Here is a 27,089-nt window from a genome sequence, read left to right as displayed (position 1 = left end):
TCTGGATTTTAAAAATATTTTTAATGTATTCTCATTCTTTTCTAGTCATATTCCTTATGTGCTAACCAGTGTTAATGTTTGATATATATCCTTCCATTCATATCTACTTGCTCATACAAACATTTAAATGAAAATACACACATTAAGGTGCTGGTTGTTATACTTTAAAATGAAATCATTTTATACATATTACTCTGCATCTTGTTTTATTTACTTGTCTGTTTCTCAGAATAGCTGATAGAGATCTAACACATTCATTTAAGTAATTGTGGTAATACTCTCTGACACTAATGAACCTCATTTACTCTGCCATTTCACTGTGAATGAATGAATAGCTTTTTTCAGTTTTTTGCCTTTGCATTTAGTCCTTAAGTAATTATCTTTGTTCATAGATTCTTTTTTTTGTTGTTGTTGTTGTTCATATATTCTTGTTAGCTGATGCTTTTAATTCTATAGACCAGAATTCCAAAACTGGTATTTCTGTGTCAAGGGAATTTGCATTTTAAATTTTTAATAGACAATTCCTAGATTTACATTCCCCAATATTTATTTGTAGCATGTCACATTTTCATGAACACTGAATTAGAATGCCTGTTTCCTTGCATTCTCATCAGGACTACAAGTTTTTCATTCTTTTAAATTTTTGCCAGACAAATGAGGAGAAAAATAGTATCTCATTTTACTCCTCATGGTTAGTGAGGTGCAGGATCAATTTGTGTTTCTTGGCTGTTTGCATGTTTTCTTTTGTGTAAAGTGTCTATTGATTTCCGTTGTCTATTTTTCTATTTTGTTTGCCAGTCTCTTTTTAACTTACGGGCCTTTTTGTCTATTAGGAGCAGTAATCTTTTATTTTCAGTTGGTTTTAAGTATTTTTCACTTTTTTTTTCTATAGTATCTTTTTTAGCAGAAATATTTGAATGTAAAATGAATATAATAACCACCCATACTCCTATTAACATTTTGATATATTGCTTATCTTTTTTCTATTTATATATAGTTTAAAAATAGAGCAAATTATATTTGCATAAATTCTCTTTAATTCCAGATAAAGCTCAAGTCCTCTTTGATTCCACTAATTCCATTTTCTTTCCCTCTTCCCTGGGAACAGCCACTGACAATGGTTGGTGTACATTCTTCTAGTCTACTTTTTAAAATTTTTATGAGACAGGGAGATTGAGATCAAGATCTAGTTCAGTGCTTTTCAGAGTGTGGTCTTAAGACCAGCAGTGTTAGCATCACCTGGGAACTTGTTAGAAATGCAAATTATTAGATCTCCATTCTAGGCCTGCTGAATCAGCAGCTTTAGGGGTGGGACAGAGCTAGCAACCTGTTTTCATCAAACCCTCCAAGCCATTCTGGGGCACACTAACATTTGAGAACCATTGTTCACTTAGTTTATTTGGTTCATTTTCCCATCCCTCCAGCCCCTAGCAACCACCATTCGTTCTGTCCCTATGAATTTGACTTCTCTAGATAACTCATAAAAGTGGAATCATCTAGTGTTTGTCTTTTTCTGGCAGGGTTATTTCACTTAGGATAATGTCTTCAAGGTTCATCCACCTTGTAGAATGTGTTAGAATTTCCTTCCTTTAAGGCTGAGTAATATTCCATTGAATGTATATACCACATTTTGTTTATCCAGTTTCATCTGCCACTGGACATTTGGGTTGCTTCCACCTTTTAACTATTATGAATAATGCTGCAGTGAATGTGGGTATACAGGTATCTCTTTGAGACCCTACTTTCAGTTCTTTTGTATATATACCCAGAAGTGGTATGGCTGGATTGTATATAAATTCTGTTTTTAATTTTTGGGGGAATTTTTGTCTCTTTCAAGGTTATTTTTGACAGTTTATTCTTTGTTAGGAAATATATTTTTCAGTTTTTATCTGCAAGGAATTATATACCTATGTATTCTATTTATAGTATAGAAATATGTAAATGAAATATATTTATTTACAGTATTTCTATATTCTCTTCTAATTATTTTCTTCAGTATCCACGTTTATAACTCTTCCTCATCGCTTATATTTCTAATTTTCCCTCATTCATGTTTACTAGGGTTTATCTATTCTACCGGTCTTTAAAACCTGGCCTTTTATTTTTTCTTAACATTACTATACAAAAGTTTAATAATGAGAACTTGGCCTTTTGACTTTATATTTTCTAGCATTTAAAAATTTTCTACTTCATTAATTTTAGCTTTCATTTTATTTATATTTTTATTTCTTGGGGTAATGGTTTAATTTATCTATTTACAGTTGTTATAAAATTGTAGAGTTATCTGTAAGGCTTTGAATTTTACTTTTTTAGCAACAGTTATGGTTTTCAGATGAAGTGTTCTCAATTTTATTAATTTCCAATCTCTAACTTTCTTACTTAATGATACAATATTTGACTTAAAGGAATGTTTTATAGTTCCCAAAGTGTTGGGGTTTTTGGGTGATTTAAAACAAAAACTTAATTGTGGTTAGAAAATGGTGGTACGTAATTTTTTAAAAAATTGTTTCACAGTTGTCAGAGTAGAATGTTTATTATTTTAGTAGGGTGCAGAATTTAATGTAAATCTTTGAAACCACTCTTAGAACTACTATATAGGTGGCTTGAGATAATCCCTTTGTGGGAAATGCTTGGTTTATCTGGCTGGGCTCCCTCAGGTAGCTAAAAGACTTTGATAGTGTGGCAGGACTCCTCCCAGGCTTGGGTAATCATGCTTAACTCTTTATTATAAAACAAGCAAGGAAACAAACAAACAAACAAACAAATAAACAAGTAGAACCCTAAACAGATCAGATCAGGCTTTCATTTATACCATCCTAGACTGCAGACTATATATGAAAAGTAGTTCTCTTTTTCAGTTTCTAAATTTTATTATTACTTTTAATTGTATTATTATTCTTTTATTGTATTATGGTAGATACTATAACAGCTCAACACAACAGAGCTTTATTATACTTAATGAAATAGTACTGAGCAGCTGAACTGAATAGCTCTGAAGGACAGTCCTCCTGTTTGTGGTTTTATGGATCCTTGGCCAGCAAAGACTCTGTCATTTTCAATACATGGCATCTGTGGGAGTTGTTTCCATTCTGCCAGTTAGAAGGGAAAAAGATGGCATGGAAAAGCATGCTGAGGATTTTTATGGGCCAGGCATCACTTTCATTCACATTCCATTGGTTGAACTCAGTCATATAGCCACATTTAACTGCAAGAGAGAAAAATGGCTCTATCTCCAGGAAGAAGAGGCGAACATGGGAACCAAGGAATAGAGGAACTAGGGGAGAGCTAGGGAGTCAAGGATGGCTTAGACTGCTGTCTCCCTAGAATTCCCAGTAATTTATTTATGGATAAAAAGTTAATATATCAAGAGTACCTGTTTGCAGGTACTGTAAGAATTGAGGTGGAGCTTGGATAGTTAAGAAAGTTTTATGGAAGAGGTGTGGAACTTTAGTTGAGCTTGAAATAAGAATGGAGTTTAGAAAAGAGAAAGAGAGTGAACATTGTTCAAGCCAGGGTCATCAACAAAATGGATGTAAAAATGTTGAATGTATATTCAGAAAAATTAGCTAGAGTGTGGAAGGTTCATGTAGGCAGTTACAAGAAATGAAGATGAAGAAGCAGATGTGATTAATCTGGAAGACACTGTGATCCAGTTTGAGTTTAAACTTTATTCTTTAGACAATTAGGAAAAGTCTAGAGATTAGTGTTAGAGGTAAAATATGCAAAGTAGTGTTTTTGGCTGATGAAAGGAAAGTCAAAAATGGGAGCTGGTTCAGAGGAAATACAAGTTTAGCCTTTAAAATTGTATTTACTCCCTTTCGGTTATCGCCCAGAGAGGAACAAGGTCGCGGGGAGAGGAGCTGTTGGTATGCTGCCGCCATTTCTTCCGCCTTCCGTCTCTGCGCCTTTCGCTGAGTTTCCAACAGCGCTATGTTGGGACAGAGCATTCGGAGGTTCACAACCTCTGTGGTCCGAAGAAGCCACTATGAGGAGGGTCCAGGGAAGAATTTACCATTTTCAGTGGAAAATAAGTGGCGGTTACTAGTTATGATGACTTTGTACTTTGGTTCTGGATTTGTTGCACCTTTCTTTATAGTAAGACATCAACTGCTTAAAAAATAATCCAGGAAACAGATAGGAAGAGGAGCATTTTAAGAGGTGCAATCTCTGAAAAAATAAAAGGATCAAACTCTTGGAACTCAACATACTAGATATGTTTGTAAATAAACTAATGGCATAAAAAATTGTATTTACTTATTTATGTTGTGGTAAAGTAGCATAAAATTTACCCTTTTAACCATTAAGTGTACAGTTCAGTGGTGTTGAGTACATTCACAGTGTTTTTTGTTGTCGTTTTTGAATTATAAGTGATCTTTATATATTGCTACTTTATTAGATAAGTCTGAAATCTAAAAAACATCATATATCATCTTATTGCTGTATTTGAATTTTGTAGAAGTTGTTTCTGGACAGTCTACGAAAAGCACTCGCTGGCCATGGAGGAAGCAGGCAGCTGACTGAAAGTGCTGCCATCGCCTGTGTCAAACTGTGTAAAGCGAGTACTTACATCAATTGGGAAGATAATTCTGTTATTTTCCTACTAGTTCAGTCCATGGTGGTTGATCTTAAGGTAACATGCTCATTATTTCTCTTCTACAAACTTTAAAAAAATTAAATGAAAAATAGACTTCTACTATAAATATTATACTAGATCATTATCGAAGATCATTGCTAACACTTAAGTTCGAGTATTCTTCAATAGCAATAGGACTTGCTCTTGATACTGTTCCTCAGGCTAAATAAAGTGGCTTAGAATATGAAGAAAACACAGAATCAACCTGTTTTCTTAAATTAACATAAATATTCAGAGTTGGGTTTAAAATAATTTAGAAATTTGGGCCTGAAAAGAACCGTATGTGGTATAGTTAAGAATTTTATCAGACTGATGAAGCACAATATTAGTGTTTTATGTTTCTTCTGGCAATTAAATGTTAGTGCCATTTATGTGGATGATGTGTTACTATTAAATGCTAGTAGAAAAAACACTACTGACTGTTTAAAGGCTTTTGTTTTCTATTGGGATTTTCATAGAACCTGCTTTTTAATCCAAGTAAACCATTCTCAAGAGGCAGTCAGCCTGCAGATGTGGATCTCATGATTGACTGTCTAGTTTCTTGCTTTCGTATAAGCCCTCACAACAACCAACACTTCAAGGTGAGAGCATTGGTTTTGATCCAGTTATGTTTATGGATGCTGTTGATCCTTTATAAATGTGAAAAGACTAGAAAGGTGAATAGGTTACACTTTTATTGATGTTTCTCATTATTATATGTTAAATTTTTAAGGTCTTGAAATGAAATTTATTCTGTTTTTTGAAAACTTTCTTTTTGTTGTTCCTTTTGTCCTCATTTATGTTCCTGTGTATTTTTCTCATAGACATAATCTGCTGTTTTTTCCTTTACTCTGTAGATCTGTCTGGCTCAGAATTCCCCTTCTACATTTCACTATGTGCTGGTAAATTCACTCCATCGAATCATCACCAATGTAAGTCCAAAAGGTATTGCTAAATTACTTAAAACTTCTTTCTTTTTTTTTTTTTCTTTACTCCTTTTTAATTTCTTTTTATGAAAGATGTTTTTGGTTTACAAAAGTTTTTGGATTTAGATGTATGATATAGGAAGATTTCTCACATGTCATTACACCCAATAATGATAACACACTTATATTTTCCATATTTAATCTTCACCTGAGGGCCCTTATTGAGGAAGGTTGATAATAGGATCCTTTGGAAAAATTAAACGTAAAACATTTTGTTAGGCTCAAAAGCCCTTGAGAACAGTGTCATTGAAAATATTTAATTTTCATCCCCAAACTCTTCACATATTATTTTAATACTCAGCCCTTTCCCAGTATTTGATACATTCTGACTTGTTACCTTACTATTTAAAAGTAGCAGTATTTATGTTCTAGCTCATATGTACATTAAAAAAATGGTGAGACCACATGTGAGTGTACTTTACTCTTCCTTCAACAAATGAAATACTAACACTTAAAATAGAAGTGTTTACATGATATAAAAGCATACCAGACTAAATAAGCAAACTGATTAAAAGCTACTAGTGAAACCTTCAACTCTGATGTGAGTACATTAAGCAGAAAGATAGTGAAACCATACCAGTTTGGATCATGGATTTAAAAAATCCTGTTCTTCTGATCATATTTTGAGGGTTCTCAAGTGTTATTTACTGTAGCTCCATCTTATCTGTTTTTAGATATTCACACATATGTGTTAAGTTGTTCAGCTTTTTCCTGTTTTCCTTTCTTAAGAAGGGCTTTAATCATTGATAACTTAGGTGTATTTATCCTCTTCATAATCAAATTTCATTTTAAGAGTGTGTCTCTAGTGAGTTAAAAATACCTTCCCACCTTCATTTGCCTTGAATGTGTTGAATTATATGAAATTTTGCTACATTTCCTTTTATCCATTTCTGCAGGGGAATAATAACTATTAATAAAGCTATTCAGTGACACATTTAGTTTTTCTCAGTGGGGTGTTAGTAGCCTATTTGGTCAGGACAGTCTGTTATGTAGGACTACCTCATACATTGCAGGACATTGAGCATTCCTGGTCCTCATTTCATTAAATACCATTTGTGCCACTTCCCTCCTCTCCTACCCCTACCCCTAGACATTATGAATAACTAAAAATGCCTGAGAGAATGATACCTCCTTTAGCTGAGTGTCAGTTACAGGCAGAAGTAACATTACTCTTTGTTCTAAAAGGGAAAGTTTAATGAATATGATTGCAGATAAAGTATGTTTGTATTAAAAACTTTAAAAATTTTTACTTAACATTTACTTTCAAGGTCAATTAAAAAAAAAAGATTTTACCCTCTCAGGTTTATGTGTAATTCAGAAATAAAATATTATTACTTTTTTCTCCTTTGGCCTATAATACTGAAAACATTCCATTTATTGGAGTGGATAGATTTACATAAATGCTTAAACTTGTGTTTAATAAACACAAATATATACTTTTTCTTGATAATTTGTGGCTAGTTACTTTAATTGTGAAATATTTTTGTCTACAATTGAATATATAGAGCACTTTCAAGCATGGACTTGGCACTGCTGTAAGTGGCTGAGCTGCTCCTTTGTGGGTTTGAAGCATGCCTGGAGTGTCACTTCATGCATGCCTCAGTGTATATGGTGAAGTGATTGTGCATCCTCCTACACTCTAATGAGTACTGCATGTGTGAAGGTGGAGTGTGTCTGTATCAGAGGCCACGTCAGTATGAAATCTATTTTTATAAAGAAAAACCTATATTGACTAATTTTTAAAATATTAAGCATCAGAAGTTTTTTAATGAATAGCTTGGAAAGGAGCATAAGTTTGTGTCTATAAAATATTTTTTAAAGTTCTGCCTTAGATAATGATACTTCATCATAATAAATTGTTTGATAAATTGCTTCTTGTTAGGGTTTTTCTTTCCTTTGGTTTGAGGCTAATAGATACTGAATCTAAAGTAATTTCTGACTGAAAAGGACTATTTATAAAGTAAATATGCAAATTTATGAAGTTGACTATTACAGAATTTCACTGAAGACAGTTGTGGTGAAAGTATTTTGTCTGGAAATCACATAAAATTTTTCTTAGATATTTGGACTCCTAATCTTAAATTCATTTGTAATAGATTTCCTTTTAAATGATTCTTGGTTCAGTATACCTCATAGGTTCTCCTCTTCCGTGGTTCTTTAGCCAGTTCACAGATTTTTAAAAAAATTCCTGATTCTCAAATAAGATAAAAGTTTTACTGATGTGGTTTTGAGGGTTTATGTAGAAGTAGTAATGATGTTTGCAGTTTTGTTCTGCTTTTGTGAAACATACTCAGTTTGTAAGTACTGTGTTTAGATCTACAAGAGTCCACTTCCACTGTTCTTCTTAAATCTGAAAGTCTAACTACTGTTTGAATTTGATTATAATTTAAGCTTTAATCAGTTTCTAAAATGGTACTCATATTACTGTACCTTTTTTTTATTATGGAGTGCCATAAGAGATGAATTATAGATATAAGATCTGTGTTATATGTAGTTAATCTTTATAGTCTTCCTTTAGGTTAAATTAGATATGTTGTAATAATTGGGAAATTAAAGTAGTAACATACACATATATGAACCAAATACCTTACCCATCAGTGGGACATGCTATATAGCTGGTGTAGGTCTTAGTATTGTTTTTGCCTTATTGCAGTTTATTGTAGTTTGCTTATGGTTAGTTCACATATTGAGAATGAGATGATCTCTTTCTATTGAGAGGTTTTGGTTGAAGAAATTACTTGGAATGCATGTGAACTTAATTTAAATAATCTTGAAGAATTATCAGAATAATTATTCATATTGTAAAAGTATTGCCATTTGTTTGGCAATAAACTTAGAATTTCCAAGGACAAAAAAGAATGTCTACTGTAATTGACTAGTTTTAGAAAGGACACATTTAAGAACACTAAAATTTTTACCAATTACATGATGTCTAATTTTTACTGCCTATTTTATTTGAAAGTATATCTTTAACTTTTACTTTAAAATGAATAATTTTATATAAATTTTACATAAATTTTATATAAATTTATAAAAAATAGCAATTATGGAAATCACTAAATCTCAAGTTAAAATCAAGTTATTTAGTAGGGTGCACTTGGTACCATGATACAATTTCACCAGCTATCAAAATGGCATAATAATTTGGATGGAATATTACATGAGATGCATATGTCTTCAGTTAATCAGTTTCTCATAAGACATTATGGGGTCAGTAGAGTAAGGAGGACCATTCTCTCAATGCATTTTGTGATTATTCAGCCTTTGTTGCTATAAGCTGATTAGCACAAGCTGTGTAAATGAATAGATATATGGAAATCAAGCTGTGCTGATTTCTCTGGGCAAGTCAGATGGCCAAATTGACCAAAGTTTAAGGAATCCATTATATAACCAAACTAATAAAACTTGATCGTTTGTTAGGAATTAAAGTAAGAGTTGAGAGGAAAGCAGAAACAACCATACTATCCAAATAAAAGTATTTCTTCTTTCACAGCTTTGTAGTCTCTTCCTAAGTGGAATTCAGTATTCAGATTGTATTTTGTAAATTGGTTTTTTAATATACTAGCTAGTAAGTAGAGTTCACAGTCCAAAATTTGGGGTCTGGCTAATATAACCTGATGCTACTGAAAATATTCTGAGAGTTATGGCTAAAGAAATTAAATGTTGAGAATTTAATTAGTTTACTTTTAAATTAGAAGGAGCTTGGAAATAGTATGTAAAGCTATTAATCCCCTTTATCTACTACTTCATTTGTTTTTTTCAGGTGTTAGTTTTAGCAGGAGTATTATAAATTGGAAGCCTTTATTTTATTCCTATTCCTTGCCTAGTCTCCATATGTAGTGAAAATTTATCCAGTTGTTTTTATATTAATCTGGTAGATAAACTTTATCATTTTAGTGATTTTCATAATTGTCATTTTTCATAATGTAGTAATTAATTCATTTTAAGTAAAAGATGTACTTTCAAATAAAATAGGTACTAAAAACTAGAATCAAATCTCAACAGGTTAAACTGAAACAAAAATATTTACTTAAAATAATTAACCTTTAAAAAATATTTAGCTTAGAAAAATATGTACATAAAATAATTAACCTGATCATTTTGTCTTTGTGGTACTCATTAGTCTTCTCATGTATTATGCCATCATTGCATATCAGTTTAAGATTATAGGTTTACTAATAGCTTTATCTCATTTACCAATTTCATGTTGTAATTATGTTTCTGAAATGTGTAAAACATTAAACTTATTTAAAAAAGAAAAAGATTGGCTACAGAATTATTTTAAAATTCTGTTTTTCAGATTCACTAGCTTATCAGTGAGAAAAAAGTGTCTCATATGCTCATGCTCATGCAATGAGCGATTTGTCTTATGTTCATTATGATATTGTAAAGTAGATGTATGGTTTGTGGTTTGAATTAAAGTAATTACTTGAAGACTTTGGAAATCATGGTGTGTGTTTGCATGGTCTTAGAAATGTTTCTCACAAAATGATAAACCATAAAACTACAGTGATAACCAGTGCATGTAACTCATGCAAATTTGAACTTTTCCTTTCTTATGGTCCCTGTTTTTCTCCAGTCTGCACTGGATTGGTGGCCTAAGATTGATGCTGTATATTGTCACTCAGTTGAACTTCGGAATATGTTTGGTGAAACACTTCATAAAGCAGTCCAGGGTTGTGGAGCACACCCAGCGATACGAATGGCACCGGTAAGATTAATCATGAATTTTGAATTCCACCTTTTTGTGACTGCATTTTCAGTGTTTTTATCCCATTGTTGCTGTTTTATTTTAGAAAATCAAATGAGTCCTTACTTTTCAGTAAGTAATGTGATATGTTGTATACTGCAGTACTGTTGCAGTACTGGTTAATGGTGTATATTTTTCACAATTTCAGTGAGTTTAACTTCCTTCTCAGAGATATTTTCTAACAATGCTGTTAAAATCTTAATGTTACTTTTTCATTCTTTCTTTTTTTTTTTTTTTTTTAGTTACCTTTTCATTTAACTTTTCCTTATGGATCAAAATATTTTGATTAGCTCCTTATCTCTTGGGGATGAGTAAGGGAAACTGACTCCTGGGTTAGAGTGAGTGTTCCTACTAATGCAGTTTTGCCCAGTGGATGCTGAATATTGCTCACAGGAAATTAGAAATAAAATTTAAAATTCATACTTAAAAATATTTTATATTTCGTTTAACATGCTTTGAAAGCGTTTAAAATGATAGGCACTTTGATAATAAAGTTTGTGTTTAAACTTAATAAAAACAGACTGTTTTCATCACATATTCTGACAGATTAATACTCTTAATTTGGAATTTAAATATTCGTATGGAACCAATTTAAACAGACAGTTGTAGGATGGCAGAAGTAATTTCTTGGTATTTATGTATAGCAGGAGTATTATACATGGCAACTCTTGACATTGATTGGTGGTGCTGTCTTCTGCTTCTTATTTTCTGTTCTTATTGGCTGCTGTCGCTCACATGATCAGATGCCAACCAGTCACTGTTTTGCATGGCAGTGGGCTTCTGTGGCTGTAAGTATGACCATTGTAACTACCTCAGAAAAGTCTTTGGTTTCTTTGACTTTTCTGTGTATAGTTACCATTATAGTCACATCATGTCATTTCAAATGAAATTGAAGGATGTTTTTACTTATTGGTTTTATTACTAAATTAGCCATTTCTCACTTAATAAGATAATTTAAACAGCTTCCTTCCTAACATGCATCTCTTTTTCCAAGTTCTTTTAGTCTGTAAAGTATTTTGGTTTTGTACAGTTCTAATTCACTCTTATACAGTTGTCAGAAATTGTTTCTAAGGATTGTTTATCTTAGATGTTCAAATAGAGAAGTTTTCTACACCCTTTATTTTGAAATTGTTTCACCTAAAAAATTATGACCAAAAGAACATTGCAGTGATATTTAATTAAATAAAATACAAAGTTATTTATAGTATGCTTTTTGTATTGCCAAGTACTTAATTTTTTAAAGAAATGAATATTTCAATTCAAGTATAAATTAATTGGAAATAAATGTAAATTTATAGCTACATAAATGTTAATAACTAGACATTTTAAAAGTTTTAGAAAATGACTTGAAATAAACTGTTTAAAAATTATTTACTGACCTCTTTATTCAGTCCAGATATCTTCTGGGAAGTTAGAACTTTGACTTTTTAAGTTTTCTACCTCTTCCAGTGGCCTCCAATAATAGGAATTTGTGGAAAGTTGATATTCACTTCCAATTTGACTTCAGTATCCAGTTTACCAGCTGCCTGTAATTTTCTGTGCATGAGGATTAAAAGAAAATGAAACTAAATTATTCTTTTGAACAAAATCAAAATTTTATTGATAGTCTGAAAATTTTCCCCACATTTAGAAGTTATTTTATTTTTTAGCCCTTGTTATTGGCTGATTCTAGGAGCTGCATCCTTATACATACTATTTATGAAAATTATTTCATAAAAGCCACAACTGAACTTCTTCGTTTGGTCCATTCTTACCTGTGATAAGAATTTAATTTTTATTTCTAATTATTCTCTGAAAGTATCAGTATACATTTGATTTTCAAAAATCATTTTTAAGCTGTTTATATCCATGTATTTATATATACATGAAATTTTTATGTATATATATTTTACATAATGGCTAAAGGACAGCTTTCTGTCTGATACTCCTATCCGAGAAAATAATCAACAAATTTAACATGAAATAATTTTTTAGAATAAGAAAATGTTAGAATTTGGATGATCCTTAAGGCGAACCTCACCCCTCTTAAGCCTGGTGAGTGAACAGTCAGACAACAAATATAGGAAATATTGAACTCCCACTAGCTGCCAAGTACAGTGTTAATGCCAGGAAAGCATGATGAACTAAACAGACACAGAGATGCCCGTCTTGTAAGTTTTGTTTGAAAACTTCTAATGAGTCTACCATCGTGACCATAAAGTCTGGAAACGGTCAGATATACATAAATGGTTTAGAGATGATCCTTTACGTCAGAATTTCTCAACCTTGGCATTGTTGACATTTTGGAATAGATAACTCTTTGTTGTAGGGGACTGCTGTGCATTGTGGAATGTTTAACAGCATCTCTAGCCTCTGTGCTCTAGATGTCACTAACATCCCCTGCCCCAGAGATGGTCATGAAAACCAAAAATGTCTCGAGACATTTTCAGGTATCCCCTGGGAAATGAAATTGCCTCCAGTTGAGAACCACTTTATTACCTGGTATGGTCAGTGGGTTGTCCTTATTTGCATTGCCTCAGATAATTTGTGGCTCTGATAAACCTGAGCTTTCAGCTTGCTGCGAAAGTAGCAATCAAGGAGTTTGGTATGTAAAAGGTAAAATAATATCTGTGTTTCTAGGCTTTATAACTACCCTGTATTTTGGATATGGATAAATTTCTTTCTGGAAAGAGCCACCTATTTGAAAAATTTTCTCCAAACAAGATTGACTCATATCCCTATCACTCCCAGCCATCATGATCCTCTCTCTCTTTCTGGAGCTCTATAGAACACATATGATTCTTCCATAAGATATCACTGCAGATATTTGAATAAAGTTATACTGTATTCCTAAGGGTTCTTTTTATTTGTACATCATTTTAGCATTGGAAGGGATTTTATTATTTCAGCTTTCTTTAAAAGTGTGTGTTTGCACACTTTGTTTCCTCTGTCTTTCTGGCTGAGGAAACTGAGGCACAAGTAATTTTAAATAAATGACAAGTCATCACATGGTTAGTAAATAGTCAACATTCAGTCCAGTGTCTTTCCAGTTCTTCAGATGTCTTCCCTTCTAGTGTGTTAACTTGCTGAATACATGAGCCTTGTCTGGCTTATCCAGCGCTGAGTTCCTGGTCCCTAGAACAGTATCTGGAACACATTGTAGGCATCTACTACGTATTTGTTGAATTTCTTACTTGACCTGCTTTCAAAACTCTCTTCCATCTGGTACGCTTCTCTTCTGGAAAGAATCTTGATTTCTTTTTTTCAATGAAAATGACACTAAGAGCTGAGTTTAGTGTTCCAGATGTGGCATAGTAATTGATGCAAGCTCTTATCCTGCTGTGTCTGCATATGATATTTCTGCTAATACAGTCTAACATTATCTTAGATTAAGCTTTTAGTCATTTAGACTCTTTAGCCTTTTTTCATATGAACATTGAGCCATAGTGTCTCCATTTTGTACTTTTGTAGTATTTTTTAACATTTGAGATATTTATCTCAGCACTGATCATTTACTATTGTAAAAGTAAAATAGCCTGTTAATAATATGTGTAAATTCTGCACGTTTTCCTTCTTAAAGAAGATCCTGGCTCTGCACATGCTTCTTACATGTAATTCAGTCATGGTCATGGCCTGTAACTTAATTGAAGAAATGGTTTAGATCCTCCACAGACACCTGGATACTCTGATTTATGAATTTTTTCCTGGGCATGACTGTCTCTTTTCTTTGGCCAATGCACATATATCCCTGTTTGAATTCCTACTGACATTTTCAGTGTGGAAGATCAGTTAATAATTAATGAATGGGTTATTTTTCTTACATTTCTAGCTAAAAAGTATATTTCTTCTTTAGCATGTTATTTCTAACTTTATGTAACCCACTTCTGGTCACTAATTAAAAGGTATTTGAATTGAAACATTTATTTACATTTTTCAGGTCTTTCTCCCTAGTTTTATTGACATGTAATTAACCCACAGCACTGTATACATTTAGTACAGCATAGTAACTTACATATGTTGTGAAATGATTACCACAGTAAGTTTAGTTCACATTCATCATCACATATACCTACAAAAAAAAGTTTTTTTCCTTATAATGAGAACTCAGGATCTACTTTCTTAACAACTTTCTATACAGAAATGTTAATTATAGTCATCATATTGTACATCCCCAGTATTTATTTAACTGAAAATTTGTGCTTTTGACCACTTTCATTCAAATTTCCCAACCTTCACTCCCTGCCTTTGCTAACCACAAATCAGATCTCTTTTTCTGTGAGTTTTTCTGTTTTTTTTTTAAATTCCACAAGTAAGCGAGATCATATAGTATTTGTCTTTCTCTGCCTGACTTATTTCACCTAGCATAATGCCTTCAAAGTCCACCTATGTTGTCCCAAATGGCGGGATTTCCTTTTTTTCAGTGGTTAAGTAATATTCCTCTGTGTGTGTGTGTGTGTGTGTGTGCGCACATGTGTATACCCCACAATTTCACAACCCACTTAAGTGGTTTCCATGCCGTGGCTATTGTAAATAATGCTGCAGTGACCATAGGGGTGCAGATATATCTTTGACACAGTGTTTTCATTTTCTTTGGATAAATACCCCAAAGTGGAATTGCTGGATCATATGGTAATTCTATCTTTAATTTTTTGAGGAACGTCCATAGTGGCTGCATCAGTTAAATCCCACCAGTAGTGCACAGGAGTTCCCTTGTCTTTACATCCTCACCAGCATTTATCTTCTGTCTTTTTGATGATCGCCATTCTGACAGGTGTGAGGTGATATCTCATTGTGGTTTTGATTTTCATTTCCCTGATGATTAGTGATGTGAACACTTTTTCATGTACTTGTTGGCCATTTGTATATGTCCTTTGGGAAAATGTTTATTCATGTCCTTTGCCCATTTTTAAATTGGACTTTGGTTCTTGCTATTGAGATGTATGAATTAACCTCTTTTCAATTTATGATTTGTGAATTTTTTTTCCCATTCCCTAGGTTGTCTTTTCATTTTGTCAGTCATTTCTTTTGCTGTGCAGAAGCTTTTTAGTTTAAAAAACATCCTGCTTGTTATTTTGTTATTTGTGATTTAGGTGTCATATACAAAAAAATCATTGCTGAGACCCATGTCAAGGAACTTTTTCACTGTTTTCTTCTGGAAGCTTTGTGGTTTCCAGTCTTAACGTTTAAGTCTTTAATCCATTTCAAGTTAATTATTGTGAGTGGTGTAGGATTTCTCAAGTCTTACATTTTATATTAGGCAGCCATGCTGGAACAAAATTTACATGCTGATACCTGAGATTAAGATATGACATAGTTAAGCTGTTATTTACTTTTTGGAAATGATTAATAAATAGATAATTTTTATATCTGCTAATTATTCTCTGATCTATGCTTCTATGTAAAGGCTGCATCAGGGAAGAACAGTTAAACTTAGTTACATCTTAGTAAATAAATTTGTTTAATGAATATTTTACCTTGGTCTAAGATGTTAACCTCAACTTAGAAAGAAAAAGTTTAATGGGAGCATACAGTAAAAACAGCATTTATTAAATACATTTGATAAGATATTTGTTGTGAAATTTTAAATATAAAAACGAACAGTATTTGTAAGTTTCGCTATATTTTTTTTCCTGTAGTGACTTTCTTGTAGTACATTAGATAGCTGTTCTTCCCCACTGAGGACGCAAACCTTCATGCTTTTGGGCATAATAACAAATGCATTTCTCAAACTTAGACACTGAGAATGATTGCCGCGTGTTCTAGACAGACATCTTTACCTTTTATCTTTGAAAGACAGCCTGTTTACTTGGATATTTTTATTATGAATGCATAGCTGCTGGATATTCTCCTATCTGTTATTTGCGTATATGTGCATATGAAGGCATACATGTCAAACCCAGATATTTTTGTTTCCTTTGAAGGTAAAGGGGTAGTGTTTTCTAAGAATAGAGAGAAAGGTGGTATAGGATCCAGAATATAATTGTTGGATTTTTGGTTGAATGTCATCCATAATTATAGTGTCAACATGACATCCACCATAGTATCTCTCTAACTGAAACACATTTTCCATGATTGAAATTTTCTCACAGACTTCTTTCTCTATTTTATTAGTGTTCTTCAGGCATAATACATGCATTCTGTAACTTGAAAGAGATGGAATGCCATTAAAGGAAAAAGAAAAACTTAAAATTAAACTGTTAAATACAGAGATTGCCTATATAGCATGATTCATCTATTCTAAGAACTTATTTTTAGTTTTTAACTTTTCTGAAATTGGGGGTGCATCTTATTTGTATGTTGTCTTATAGTTGACAGTGAGTTTACGTTCCTTGTGGTACGTAAAATAATGATGCATCTTACAATTGATAATGTCGCTGATTCTATGAAATATTGAGTGTATATGTGTGTGGGATGTTGTGTTAAATGAGTTGCTCACTGTATGTATTTGTGAGAGCTATAGACTAAATATTTTATCCTTAATGTTTTCACATTTGGAATGCTGTTTTTAACATAGTAGTTAGCCTTATAGTAAAGCTTTTAGCAGATTTTCAGTTAAACTTTATTAGATTATATAAGAATAATATAACTGTTGCAAGAATAATTTTTATTTGCTTTTTGAGCTTAATTATTTTAATCTTACACTTCCTATTGAATGTTTCTGCTAGTATCACACATTTGGTGATATAAAATATGTCCCTTTATTTTTTCAAAGTTTTTTTTTAATTAAGATTTTTCTTACTCATTTACAATAAAGTAATGAAGTTATAAAAGGCATATATTACTGTGAAAAGAACATACACTCCATTTTGCTGATGCAAAATTTTTTTAATAATAGATCTGTTTTTAAAAGTTGAATAGCTATTATCCTGATTATCTGATTCTTACAAGGAGATGTCATATTTTTGTTTTTGTTTTTGTTTTTGTTTTTTAGAGTCTTACATTTAAAGAAAAAGTGACAAGCCTTAAATTTAAAGAAAAACCTACAGACCTAGAGACAAGAAGCTATAAATATCTTCTCTTGTCCATGGTGAAACTAATTCATGCAGATCCGAAGCTCTTGCTTTGTGTAAGTATTTTTTTATGAAATGCCTTGAAATTACTACACTAACTTAGTTTGGTTTAACTGAAATTTGAAGATCTTGGAGGTGATTGTTAGCTCAAGAACACATACTGATCCTTTCTGATGATATGTGGAATCCAAGGCATCCCTAAAAAAATGAACTTATGGGTAATACTAATATAATTAGATCAGATTTCTTAACCTTTTGTCTTAATTTTACTTATCATTAAACTAACACACTTTGGTGAAGTCTTCTGTCCATTCCCTGCTACCAGATTATATATTCAGGCGTAATCCGGGGTTGGGGGTGGAGATAATGAAGCAACCATAAATCGAATGTTTCCTATATCTACACAGCTGTTTTTTTTAATCTCCAGTTGCTAAAAAAAAACAAAAACAAAAAACTCCAACTGCTATTTCAACCAGTTTATTTTCAGCAGCTTTCTGTCCCTCTTTCCTCCTGTCATCGGCCTTTTATCGCTGACTTTGCCTCCATACACTGTATGTTGGAAGGAGAAGATAAAAATGGGTATGGTTAGCACTCAGTTATTGTGGTAACTCTGCTGTTACAGCCTGAGATGGTATTAGATTCCTGAGAGCATCACTGTAGTACACAAAATAATTAGGAACTAACAAATGTGGGTGATAATTATATGAAATGATTAAAGACACGAGCTGTGGAGACAGATTAGCTGTGTGATTTGGGTGACTTAATCGCTCTAGCTTTATTTTTCTTATCTGAAATATTGTGATGATAGTAAATAGTTCCTGAGAGAGATTGTAAAGCAGGCTGAGATGTTACAAGTCATGCTTTTAGGAACAGTGCATAATAAATGCATAAAAAGCACTAAGTAAATGTTAGTTATTATTACTATTAATGAAATACAGTTAATGCCCCAAACATGAGATATATATTGTGAAATTCATAGGATAACGTATTTAACATCTGTGGATTTTCTCCAGTCCTTGGAGAGCAGCATCCAGAGAGATTTCCTGTTGTTCAGCAACAGGCTTTTAAGTGCTAAGGGTACTTTTAATTTTGATGGTATGTTTTTCAAATTGCTGTACTGTCAGAGTTCATAACTAGATGTCTGCAGTTTCAAGAGTTTTATGAACCCCCTGAATTTAAAAACATGTAAATATGTGTGTATTTTTTTCTGGGGAGGGAGAAGAGAGACAATTCCCTAAAGGGTTAGTGACTTCCCAAAAGAAGACCTGTGTTGTTTTGAACTCGTTGAAAAGCCCATCCAACTTTGGGAGTCTAATAGAGTGAATTGTTAAAATTTTGGTGTGGAAAAATTCCTAAAATCTACCAGTAGGACTCCATGAAAGGAATGAAATACCTTTTTTCTCATTTTTTTGGTTATGTAGCTCGAGTTACTTCTGTTAATTCATCATGCATGTTATGTATTAGCACCACTGTTTGCATGTCTGTGGTTCAGGAACAAATGCATCAAAGAGATCAGTGCCTTCTGTGTTAAATATTTTATTGCCAAGGACCAAGAATTTAATCAAAGGCATGTTATTTTCCAAATTTGAAATTTAGCAAGCAGAAAAAGGTCATTTAAAATTAAAATTATTTTCTTTGCTGCCATCTAGTGGTTAAACAACTTTTCTCAGAGTAACTGAAGGTGAGTTAAAATAGTGAAAGATTCATTGTAAACACTTGATTATTTTGTATTTTAGCTATAAAAAAACTATATCTTAGTAAATAGGAGAAACATAGGGATAACTATTAAATTATCTAAATCATGGTATTTTAAAGTAATGTGACTTTATTATCTTCCATATTTATCCTAATCCATATTACTCTCGATTTTTCAAGACTTCTGATTGCTTAGCTTACATCATCTCCTACCTCACTTTAATCATTTCTCTGCACTAAAGTTATGATGATCTCTTCAAAAAGTGAATCTTATGCTTCCTGCCCAGTTTAAAACCTTTTAGTTGAAAGTGCTCTTGGGATAAAGACCGAACTCCAAATAGATGATGAGGTCATGCAAAATTTGATGCCCACCTACTGCTTCTGCACCATCTAGCATTATGTTTGTCTTCTTTAGTCTTGATGACTCTCTTTCACTCCCTGTTACCACATTCATTCATACCTGTCCATGCACTTGCAGTTCCCTCTGCCTGGAGTGTGCTTCCCTCTCCTCTTCACAAAGTAATCCCAGTGAATTCTGAGCTGTTATCACTGCCCTAAAGAAGCCTTCCCGACTATAACACATTTCCCTGCTACCGTTGCTCATAGTAGCATATAACTTTATAGTTCTTATCTCATTTGAAATTTAAACTTTTTGATCTGATTATTTCATTGCTGTTTGTCTTTCCTGCCAGATTACAAGCTCCAAGAGGGTAGGAAACACATCGTTTTTATTTCCTGTGTCTTTGGTGTTCGATAAATGTTATTGCGTTGTTAATGAATGAATGTAAATGTCAGAAAATAGGCTAACAGTTTTGGATTATAGATATACTGGGGTAAGAGCTTACCTTAATCATTGTAATGGGAAAGAGTCTGTAGCCAACAAAATAAAATACAGGCGCTAGTTGCATTGGCCTCACTTAAATGAACCATATACGCTTGAAGTGTAAATAGATTCTTCCAAGACACAGGCTCTTTAGTCTCTTTAAGTAGTAGGCATTCACATTTATAGATAGTGTTTTGCTTTGGATACAATGTATTTCCACAATGAAAAAGGCTGAAGTGTGGGTATCCGGAGGCCTGGATTTGGGTAGATCCTTTGTGCTAGACAAGAGGGCTACATGGATAATTGGGTAGTCCTTATCAAGCATGCATGTTCTTTGCCTTTTATCACAATAATTTTAAGATCTAAAACTGTAAGTTCCAAATCAGAAGTATCTTATTTAGCCCTGTAGTGTTGCTGAAAAAAAATTATATACTGCTATTGATTGATGAAATTGATGTAATTTCTTAATTGGAAAGCTAATACCTAGTTTTTGTTTTCTTTTAATTAGAATTATCTTTGGATATTACTCACATTAATGAACACGTATAGAAGTAGATTTAGAGAATTCTTAACAAAAGTAGTTTTGATTTTTTAAAAAATTTTCCACAATTATTATTTTTATTGAGATGTAATTTACATACTATAAAATGTACCATTTTAGTGTACAGTTCACTGGTTTTTGTTATATTTTTTGATGTGCAGTCATCACCACTATCTGGTTCTAGAACATTTTCATCACCTCAAAAATAAACCTAAAACCCATTAGTAATCAGTCTCCATTCCCTCCACCTTTCAGTCCCTGCCCAATGATTTTTTTAAATTGAAATTTGCTTCTTTTTTTGCAGAATCCAAGAAAACAGGGGCCTGAAACCCAAGGCAGTACTGCAGAATTAATTACAGGGCTTGTGCAACTAGTCCCTCAGTCACATATGCCAGAGATTGCTCAGGAAGCAATGGAGGTAAGGGGAAAATGAATTCTAGGCTCTGGAAGGTAAGGTTGTAACTGTGAACATTCTTTTCTTTTTAAATTGTTTTTTCTATCCATTCCTTTAAAAATTTTTCTTTGATTTTTGTTTTATTAAAATTTTTTTAGTTTAATTTTTAAGAATTACTTTCCATTTACATTTATTATAAAATATTGTCTGTATTCCCCATGTTGTATAGTAGAGCCTATCTTACACCCAGTAGTTTGTGCCTCCCATTCTTCCACCCCTGTGTTGCTTCCCGCCCCCCATTGGTAACCATTAGTTTGTTCTCTATTTTGTGAGTCTGTTTCTTTCTGTTATCATCACTAGTTTGTTATATTTTTTAAATTCCACGTGTAAGTGATATCATACATATTTGTCTTTTTCTGTCTAACTTATTTCACTTAGCATAATGGCCTCTAGGTCCATCCATGTTACTACAAATGGCAAAAATTTTATTCTTTTTATGGCTGTATAGTATTCCATCACGTGTATGTATGTGTATATATATGCATACATATATATATATATATATATATATATACACACACACATCACATCTTCGTTATCTGTTCATCTGTTGATGGACACTTAAAGGTTTTTCAGATCTTGGCAATTGTAAATAATGCTGCTGTGAACATTGGGGTGTATGTATCTTTTCAGATTAGTGTTTTCATTTTTTTGGATATATACCCAGGAATGGAATTGCTGGGTCATATGGTTGTTCTGTTTTTAGTTTTTGCAAAACCTCCATACTGTTTTCCATAGTGGCTGTGCCAATTTACATTCCCACCAACAGTGTACAAAGGTTCCCTTTTCTCCATATCCTTGCCAGCATTTGTTATTTGTGTTCTTTTTGATGAGAGCTATTCTGACAGGTGTGAGGTGATATCTCATTGTAGCTTTGATTTACATTTCCCTGATGATTAGTGATGGTGAGCATCTTTTCTTGTGCCTGTTGACCACTTGTAGTTCTTCTTTGGAAAAATATCTATTCAGTTCTGCCCATTTTTCAATCAGATTGTTTGTTTTTTTGATGTTGAGTTGTAGAGCTGTTTATATATTTTGAACATTAGTCCCTTATTGGTCATACCATTTGCAAACATTTTCTCTTGTTTAGTAGGTTGTGTTTTCATTTTGTCAGTTTCATCATGTCAGTTACACTAGGCTGTCATAAAGTGATCATGCTATTGCTGCTTAATTATCAATGCATGAATTTTTATACTAGTAAACAAATATGAATTTTTCATATTCTCTTTTAACTTTTACCTCAGGTGTTAGTGATAACATCTACAGTGTTTTATGTCATAGAAGACAATATTGTAGATACTAACATATGGATGATTCATCTTGTAAATAGGACATAAACTTACAGTATTGATCAGTACAGTACTGTAAATGTATTTTCTTTATGATTTCTTAATAACATTTACTTTTTACTAGCTTACTTTATTGTAAGAATATAGTATGTAATACATATGACATACAAAATATGTGTTAATCAACTGTTTCAGTTATTGGTAAGGCTTCCAGGTAACAGTAGGCTATTAGTAGTTAAGTTTTTAGAGAGTAAAAAGTTATATGTGGACTTTCTACTGCATGAGGGGTCAGTGCCCCTAACATTGTTCAGGGATCAACTGTACTTTGTTTTCAGTAATATTCTGCTAGTAGGAATGTAAATTAGTACAGCCATGATTAAAAATTGTTTTGCAGTATCTGCAAAAGCTAAGCATATGACTTAGCCTCCACTGCTCAGTGTATATCCAGCAGAAATGCATATGTATATTTACCAAAAGAGACATACAGAAATATTAATAGTAGTATAATTTGTGATAACCCAGAAAGCTGCAAACAACTCAAATGTATCAACAGTAGAATAGGTAAGTGGTTTTGGATTTATGCCTTCCATTGATTACAATGTAAAAAGAACAAGCTACTGCTGAGTGCAAAGCATGGATGAATCTCACAGACATATTGAGTGAAAACAGCAAAACACAAAAGCAAACATGCTGTATAATTCCCTTTACATAAAGTTCATAAGGGCAGAAGTATCTATGGCTATAGAAGTCAGAAAGCAAATACTTTTGTCAAGGGGTAATGACTAGAAGAGAATGTGAAAAAAGCTTCTGGGTGTTGATAATGTTGATCTGGGTAATGGTTATATGAGGCATATACATTTGTGAAAATTCATTGAATTATGTATTTAAGACTTGCTGCTTTATTGTTTATTCTTCACTTTACCTAAAATGTTTCAACACTCATTGTTACACTCATTGCTTGTATCTGTGCTGTTGATCCTATAAAATAATAGATTCTTTGCATTCTTTTCGGAAGCCTATTTAATAATATGTGGCAGGAGGTTTGCAAATGTCTATTATTTTTTGTCCAAAGAATTCCATTCCTATAATTTTTTTTAATCCTGTGAATCCAGTTCTAAAGGAAAAAGCTGCACACATATATACTTATTACTCTTATTTGTAATAGAACATTAAGAGAATTTAAAATATTCACTAGTAAGAGAATGGGTTAATATTCAGTAACAAGAGAGTGATATTTCAATTTGGTGAACTGTTAAACATCCTTTGAACCATGCAGATCACACAGCAGTGTGAAAAAATATTTATGATATGTTACGTGAGTATACTGTGTTTACAACTTTGTTAAAACTTATATGGAAAATTTAGAAATGGAAAGGAAAACAGTCATATTCAGGCAGTAAAAAGATTAACATGTTTTCATAATTCAAAAAATGTTTTGTCAAACAAAAATATTAAATAGAGCATTCCCATTTAAAGTGTCAGTAAATTGTACTAAGTTTGTATACAGTATACAGTAGTGGCAAAATTGTTCATTTGTGTTGTTTTTCCTTAATATGAGAGGTATAAACTATGTAATTTTTTGGAGATTCTCACAGTGAATTTCAGTTTTCATTAAGTATCTCTAAGTAATTACAGTGAAAATACTTGAAATGAGATAATAAAAATAGGCTCTTTGTATAACTTAACAACTTTTGGAGTTATAAGAGTGTCCACGTTAGACATTTTCATATCTTTTCCTCATGTGAGACAGGTTATCATTGCAGCTATACTTGCAGTTTAAGCATGTGACTAAAAGAGAAGAAATCAGTTCTCATTATGTGTTCCAAACAGTGTTTCATTGGAGTTTTAATAAAAGACTTTAAAGAGGAGTAAAGAACATACAAATATGCTGACCAAGGACATAGAGGACTATACAGAGCTCAACAGTGTGTGTCTTGGGGAAGGATTATAGAACTGAAGTTAGGATAGGGCTAGTTTGAAGGAAGAGCCTAGTTTTATTCTTTATCCTTTTGATGGCTTTAATTTACATTTAATAGTAATGTTTTTGTATGTTAGTTGTTTATTCTTGTTTGTGTTCTATAAGCCAAATTCCAGTTTCAATTCTGTGGTCAATTTAAATGTTTTAGGATGAATAATCCTCTATGAAATGCAAAGTCTGTTTTCATCCCCTTCTCTCATTTTTGAAAAATAATTTATCCTTTTTGTTCCAAAGGAATTTGTGGCAAACAAGATAACTTCTACTTTATGTTGTGGCCTAGACATAAAATATTGTTGTGTGTATTAGTTTTAGAGAGCTCTCCTTACTTGGGAGTTAATTTTATTTCCTGTAGAGTTCTTTGATGCTTATTGAAATTATTTGGCTGGCCAATAGGCATATTAAAAAATGCACAATATCGCTAATTAGAGAAACGCAAATCAAAACTACAATGAGATATCACCTCACACCAGTCAGAATGACCATCATTCAAAAGTCCACAAATGATAAATGCTGGAAAGGGTGCGGAGAAAAGGGAACCCTTCTACACTGTTGGTGGGAATGTAGTTTGGTGCAATGGAAAACAAGATTCCTTAAAAAACTAAAAATAGACTTAACCATATGATCCAGCAATCACACTCCTGGACATATATCAGAGGAAACCTTAATTAAAAAATGTACATGCACCCCACTGTTCATAGCAGCACTATTTACAATAGCCAAGACATGAAAACAACCTAAATGTCCATTGACAGGTGACTGGATAAAGTAGTTGCAGTATATTTATACAGTGGAATACTACTTAGCCATAACAAAGAACAAAATAATTCCATTTGCAGCAACATGGATGGACCTGGAGATCGTCATTCTAAGTGAAGTAAGCCAGAAAGAGAAAGAAAAATGCCGTATAATATCACTCATATGTGGAATCTTAAAAAAAGACACAAATGGACTTATTTACAAAACAGACACAGCTGCACAGACATAGAAAATAAACTTATGGTTACCAGGTGGTGAAAGGGGGTGGGAAGGGATAAATTGGGAGTTCAAGATTTGCAGATACTAATTACTATATATAAAATGAATATACAAAAGGTTTCTTCTGTATAGCACAGGGAACTGTATTCAGTATCTTGTAGTAACCTATAATGAAAAAGCATATGAAAATGAATATATGTATGTGTATGCTGTACACCAGAAATTAACACAGCATTGTAAACTGACTATATACTTCAGTAAAGAAGGAAATTATTTCATTTGTGTCTTAAAGCAGTTTCTACATATATATTGCTATTCTGAATTCATTAGTCATTTGATTTTATGCATATATGCCATTTAAAGTAAGAACGATAGGAATAAAGTGATTTCATTCTATATGTGTATATATATGTATATTTTATGTATATATAAAATTCCCTCGAAATGTAGGTTCTTCAGAGTTTTTCTCTTTTGCCTTATACTGCATGATGAGACTACAATTAAATAGCTTGACTTGTTAGCATTTGTAAAACAAATATTCAAGTTTTAGATCTACCAAAGTTTTTTTGAGCAAGTCTTCTCTCTCCCTCTTTTTTTATTAAAATTCAGGCTCTGCTGGTTCTTCATCAGTTAGATAGCATTGATTTGTGGAATCCTGATGCTCCTGTAGAAACATTTTGGGAAATTAGGTATCTGCACTCTTATTTTTTAAATTCAATTTAAAATTGTATTTTGTATTTTTTGTCTTCACATATTAACTCTGTAGTACTTGGTTTATTGTAAGACTTTATTCAGTTACACCTCCAGAGGTTTTATGATTCTTTATTTTATTTGACTTGAAATTATTAGATTATTTCTTGCTTTAACTATAAGAACATTGTCACAGCAGTTTATAAAATAAATTTTTAAAAGTCGTGCTAAATTTTATTACCCAACCATAAGTACTATTATTTGGTATATTCTCTTCTCTTTCAGATTTTTATGTGGTCACAACTGTGTTTTAAATTCATTTTAAAGTTATAACCTTAGAGTTTTAAAACTTTATAACGTTAATAGTTTATGTTTTAAACTATGATCTGTCAAACATTTTTCATAATACTAGTGTTTTTGTTGGGTGAATTGATAGTGAATATCTTCTTAGAAGGCAAAAAAAATACAGAATTTTATAATTTATTTCCTTGATTTATTTAAATTACTAGCTTTCAGTGAGCACAAAGGTAACACATTGGGGAACATGTAAGTGTGTAAGCCTCAGGTTTTGTCATTATCATAGAAGTGTGTACACTAAGTCACTTGGCAGCTGAGTTAAAATCTAGATTCTAGAGCTGTGTTCTTTGATAGTGATGTAATGTGAATCACATACGTAAATAAAAATTTTCTAGCAGTCACATTAAAAAGCAAAAAGAATTAGGTAAAATTAATTTAATGTATTTTTAACTCTAAATATATCTAGATATTATTTCAACATATTATCAATATGAAAACTAAAAGATATTTTACATTATTTTTTTCATAAATTTATAAAAACTTGGTATGCTTCACACTAGAGAACCACATTTCAAATGCTCCGTATCCACATGTGGCTGGCTAGTGGCTCCTGTGTTGGAGAGTGCATCTGTAGAGTAGAAATAAGCACATAGTTTTTATCTAAAGGGCCAGGTTGTCTTTTTTATAACTATTTAATTCTGTTGGCATGTGAAGGTAGCTATGGACAGTATGTAAATAAATGAGTGGGGTGTGGCCATGTTCCAGTAAAACTTTATTTGCAAAAGCAAATGATGGACTGGGTTTGGCCTGCAGGCAGTTTGCAGACATCTGCTCTAGAGCCACTAGGTTTGCATACAGTCTGTGCTATGCACCTAATCTGTCATTTCTTCTTGAGTCCTCTGCAAGGATGAGATGCATGGATGAAACAATGGGGAGCTGGGAGAGTAGGAGGCCTAGAAATACTTCCTTTTTTAAAAAAACATAATCTGTATTCTTACTTCCTATGATTA

At 32.4% G+C, this 27,089-nt stretch overlaps 1 protein-coding gene and 1 pseudogene across 7 annotated transcripts in view; both read left to right on the top strand.

The window, feature by feature from the left end:
• NF1 (neurofibromin 1) overlaps window positions 1-27,089 on the top strand; it is a 219,296-nt gene that overhangs the window by 64,121 nt on the left and 128,086 nt on the right. For all 6 annotated transcript variants that reach the window (XR_012059675.1, XM_072938963.1, XM_072938962.1 and 3 more), the window contains exons 9-15: window positions 4,457-4,630; window positions 5,092-5,214; window positions 5,470-5,544; window positions 10,178-10,309; window positions 17,259-17,393; window positions 20,701-20,814; window positions 25,702-25,781. Coding sequence is in view for 5 of the 6 variants with exons in the window: in XM_072938963.1 (XP_072795064.1) it covers window positions 4,457-4,630; window positions 5,092-5,214; window positions 5,470-5,544; window positions 10,178-10,309; window positions 17,259-17,393; window positions 20,701-20,814; window positions 25,702-25,781 (833 nt within the window). In the remaining variant the exon portion in view is untranslated. The remainder of the gene's footprint in view (window positions 1-4,456; window positions 4,631-5,091; window positions 5,215-5,469; window positions 5,545-10,177; window positions 10,310-17,258; window positions 17,394-20,700; window positions 20,815-25,701; window positions 25,782-27,089) is intronic.
• LOC116283663 (cytochrome c oxidase subunit 7C, mitochondrial pseudogene) lies at window positions 3,821-4,212 on the top strand (annotated as a pseudogene). Its single transcript, XR_004193306.2, has one exon. The product of XR_004193306.2 is annotated as a cytochrome c oxidase subunit 7C, mitochondrial pseudogene (transcript).

This window comes from Vicugna pacos, chromosome 16 (genome assembly GCF_048564905.1).
Source record: "Vicugna pacos chromosome 16, VicPac4, whole genome shotgun sequence".
Taxonomy (NCBI): domain Eukaryota; kingdom Metazoa; phylum Chordata; class Mammalia; order Artiodactyla; family Camelidae; genus Vicugna; species Vicugna pacos.
This window is presented reverse-complemented; position numbering and strand designations above follow the sequence as displayed.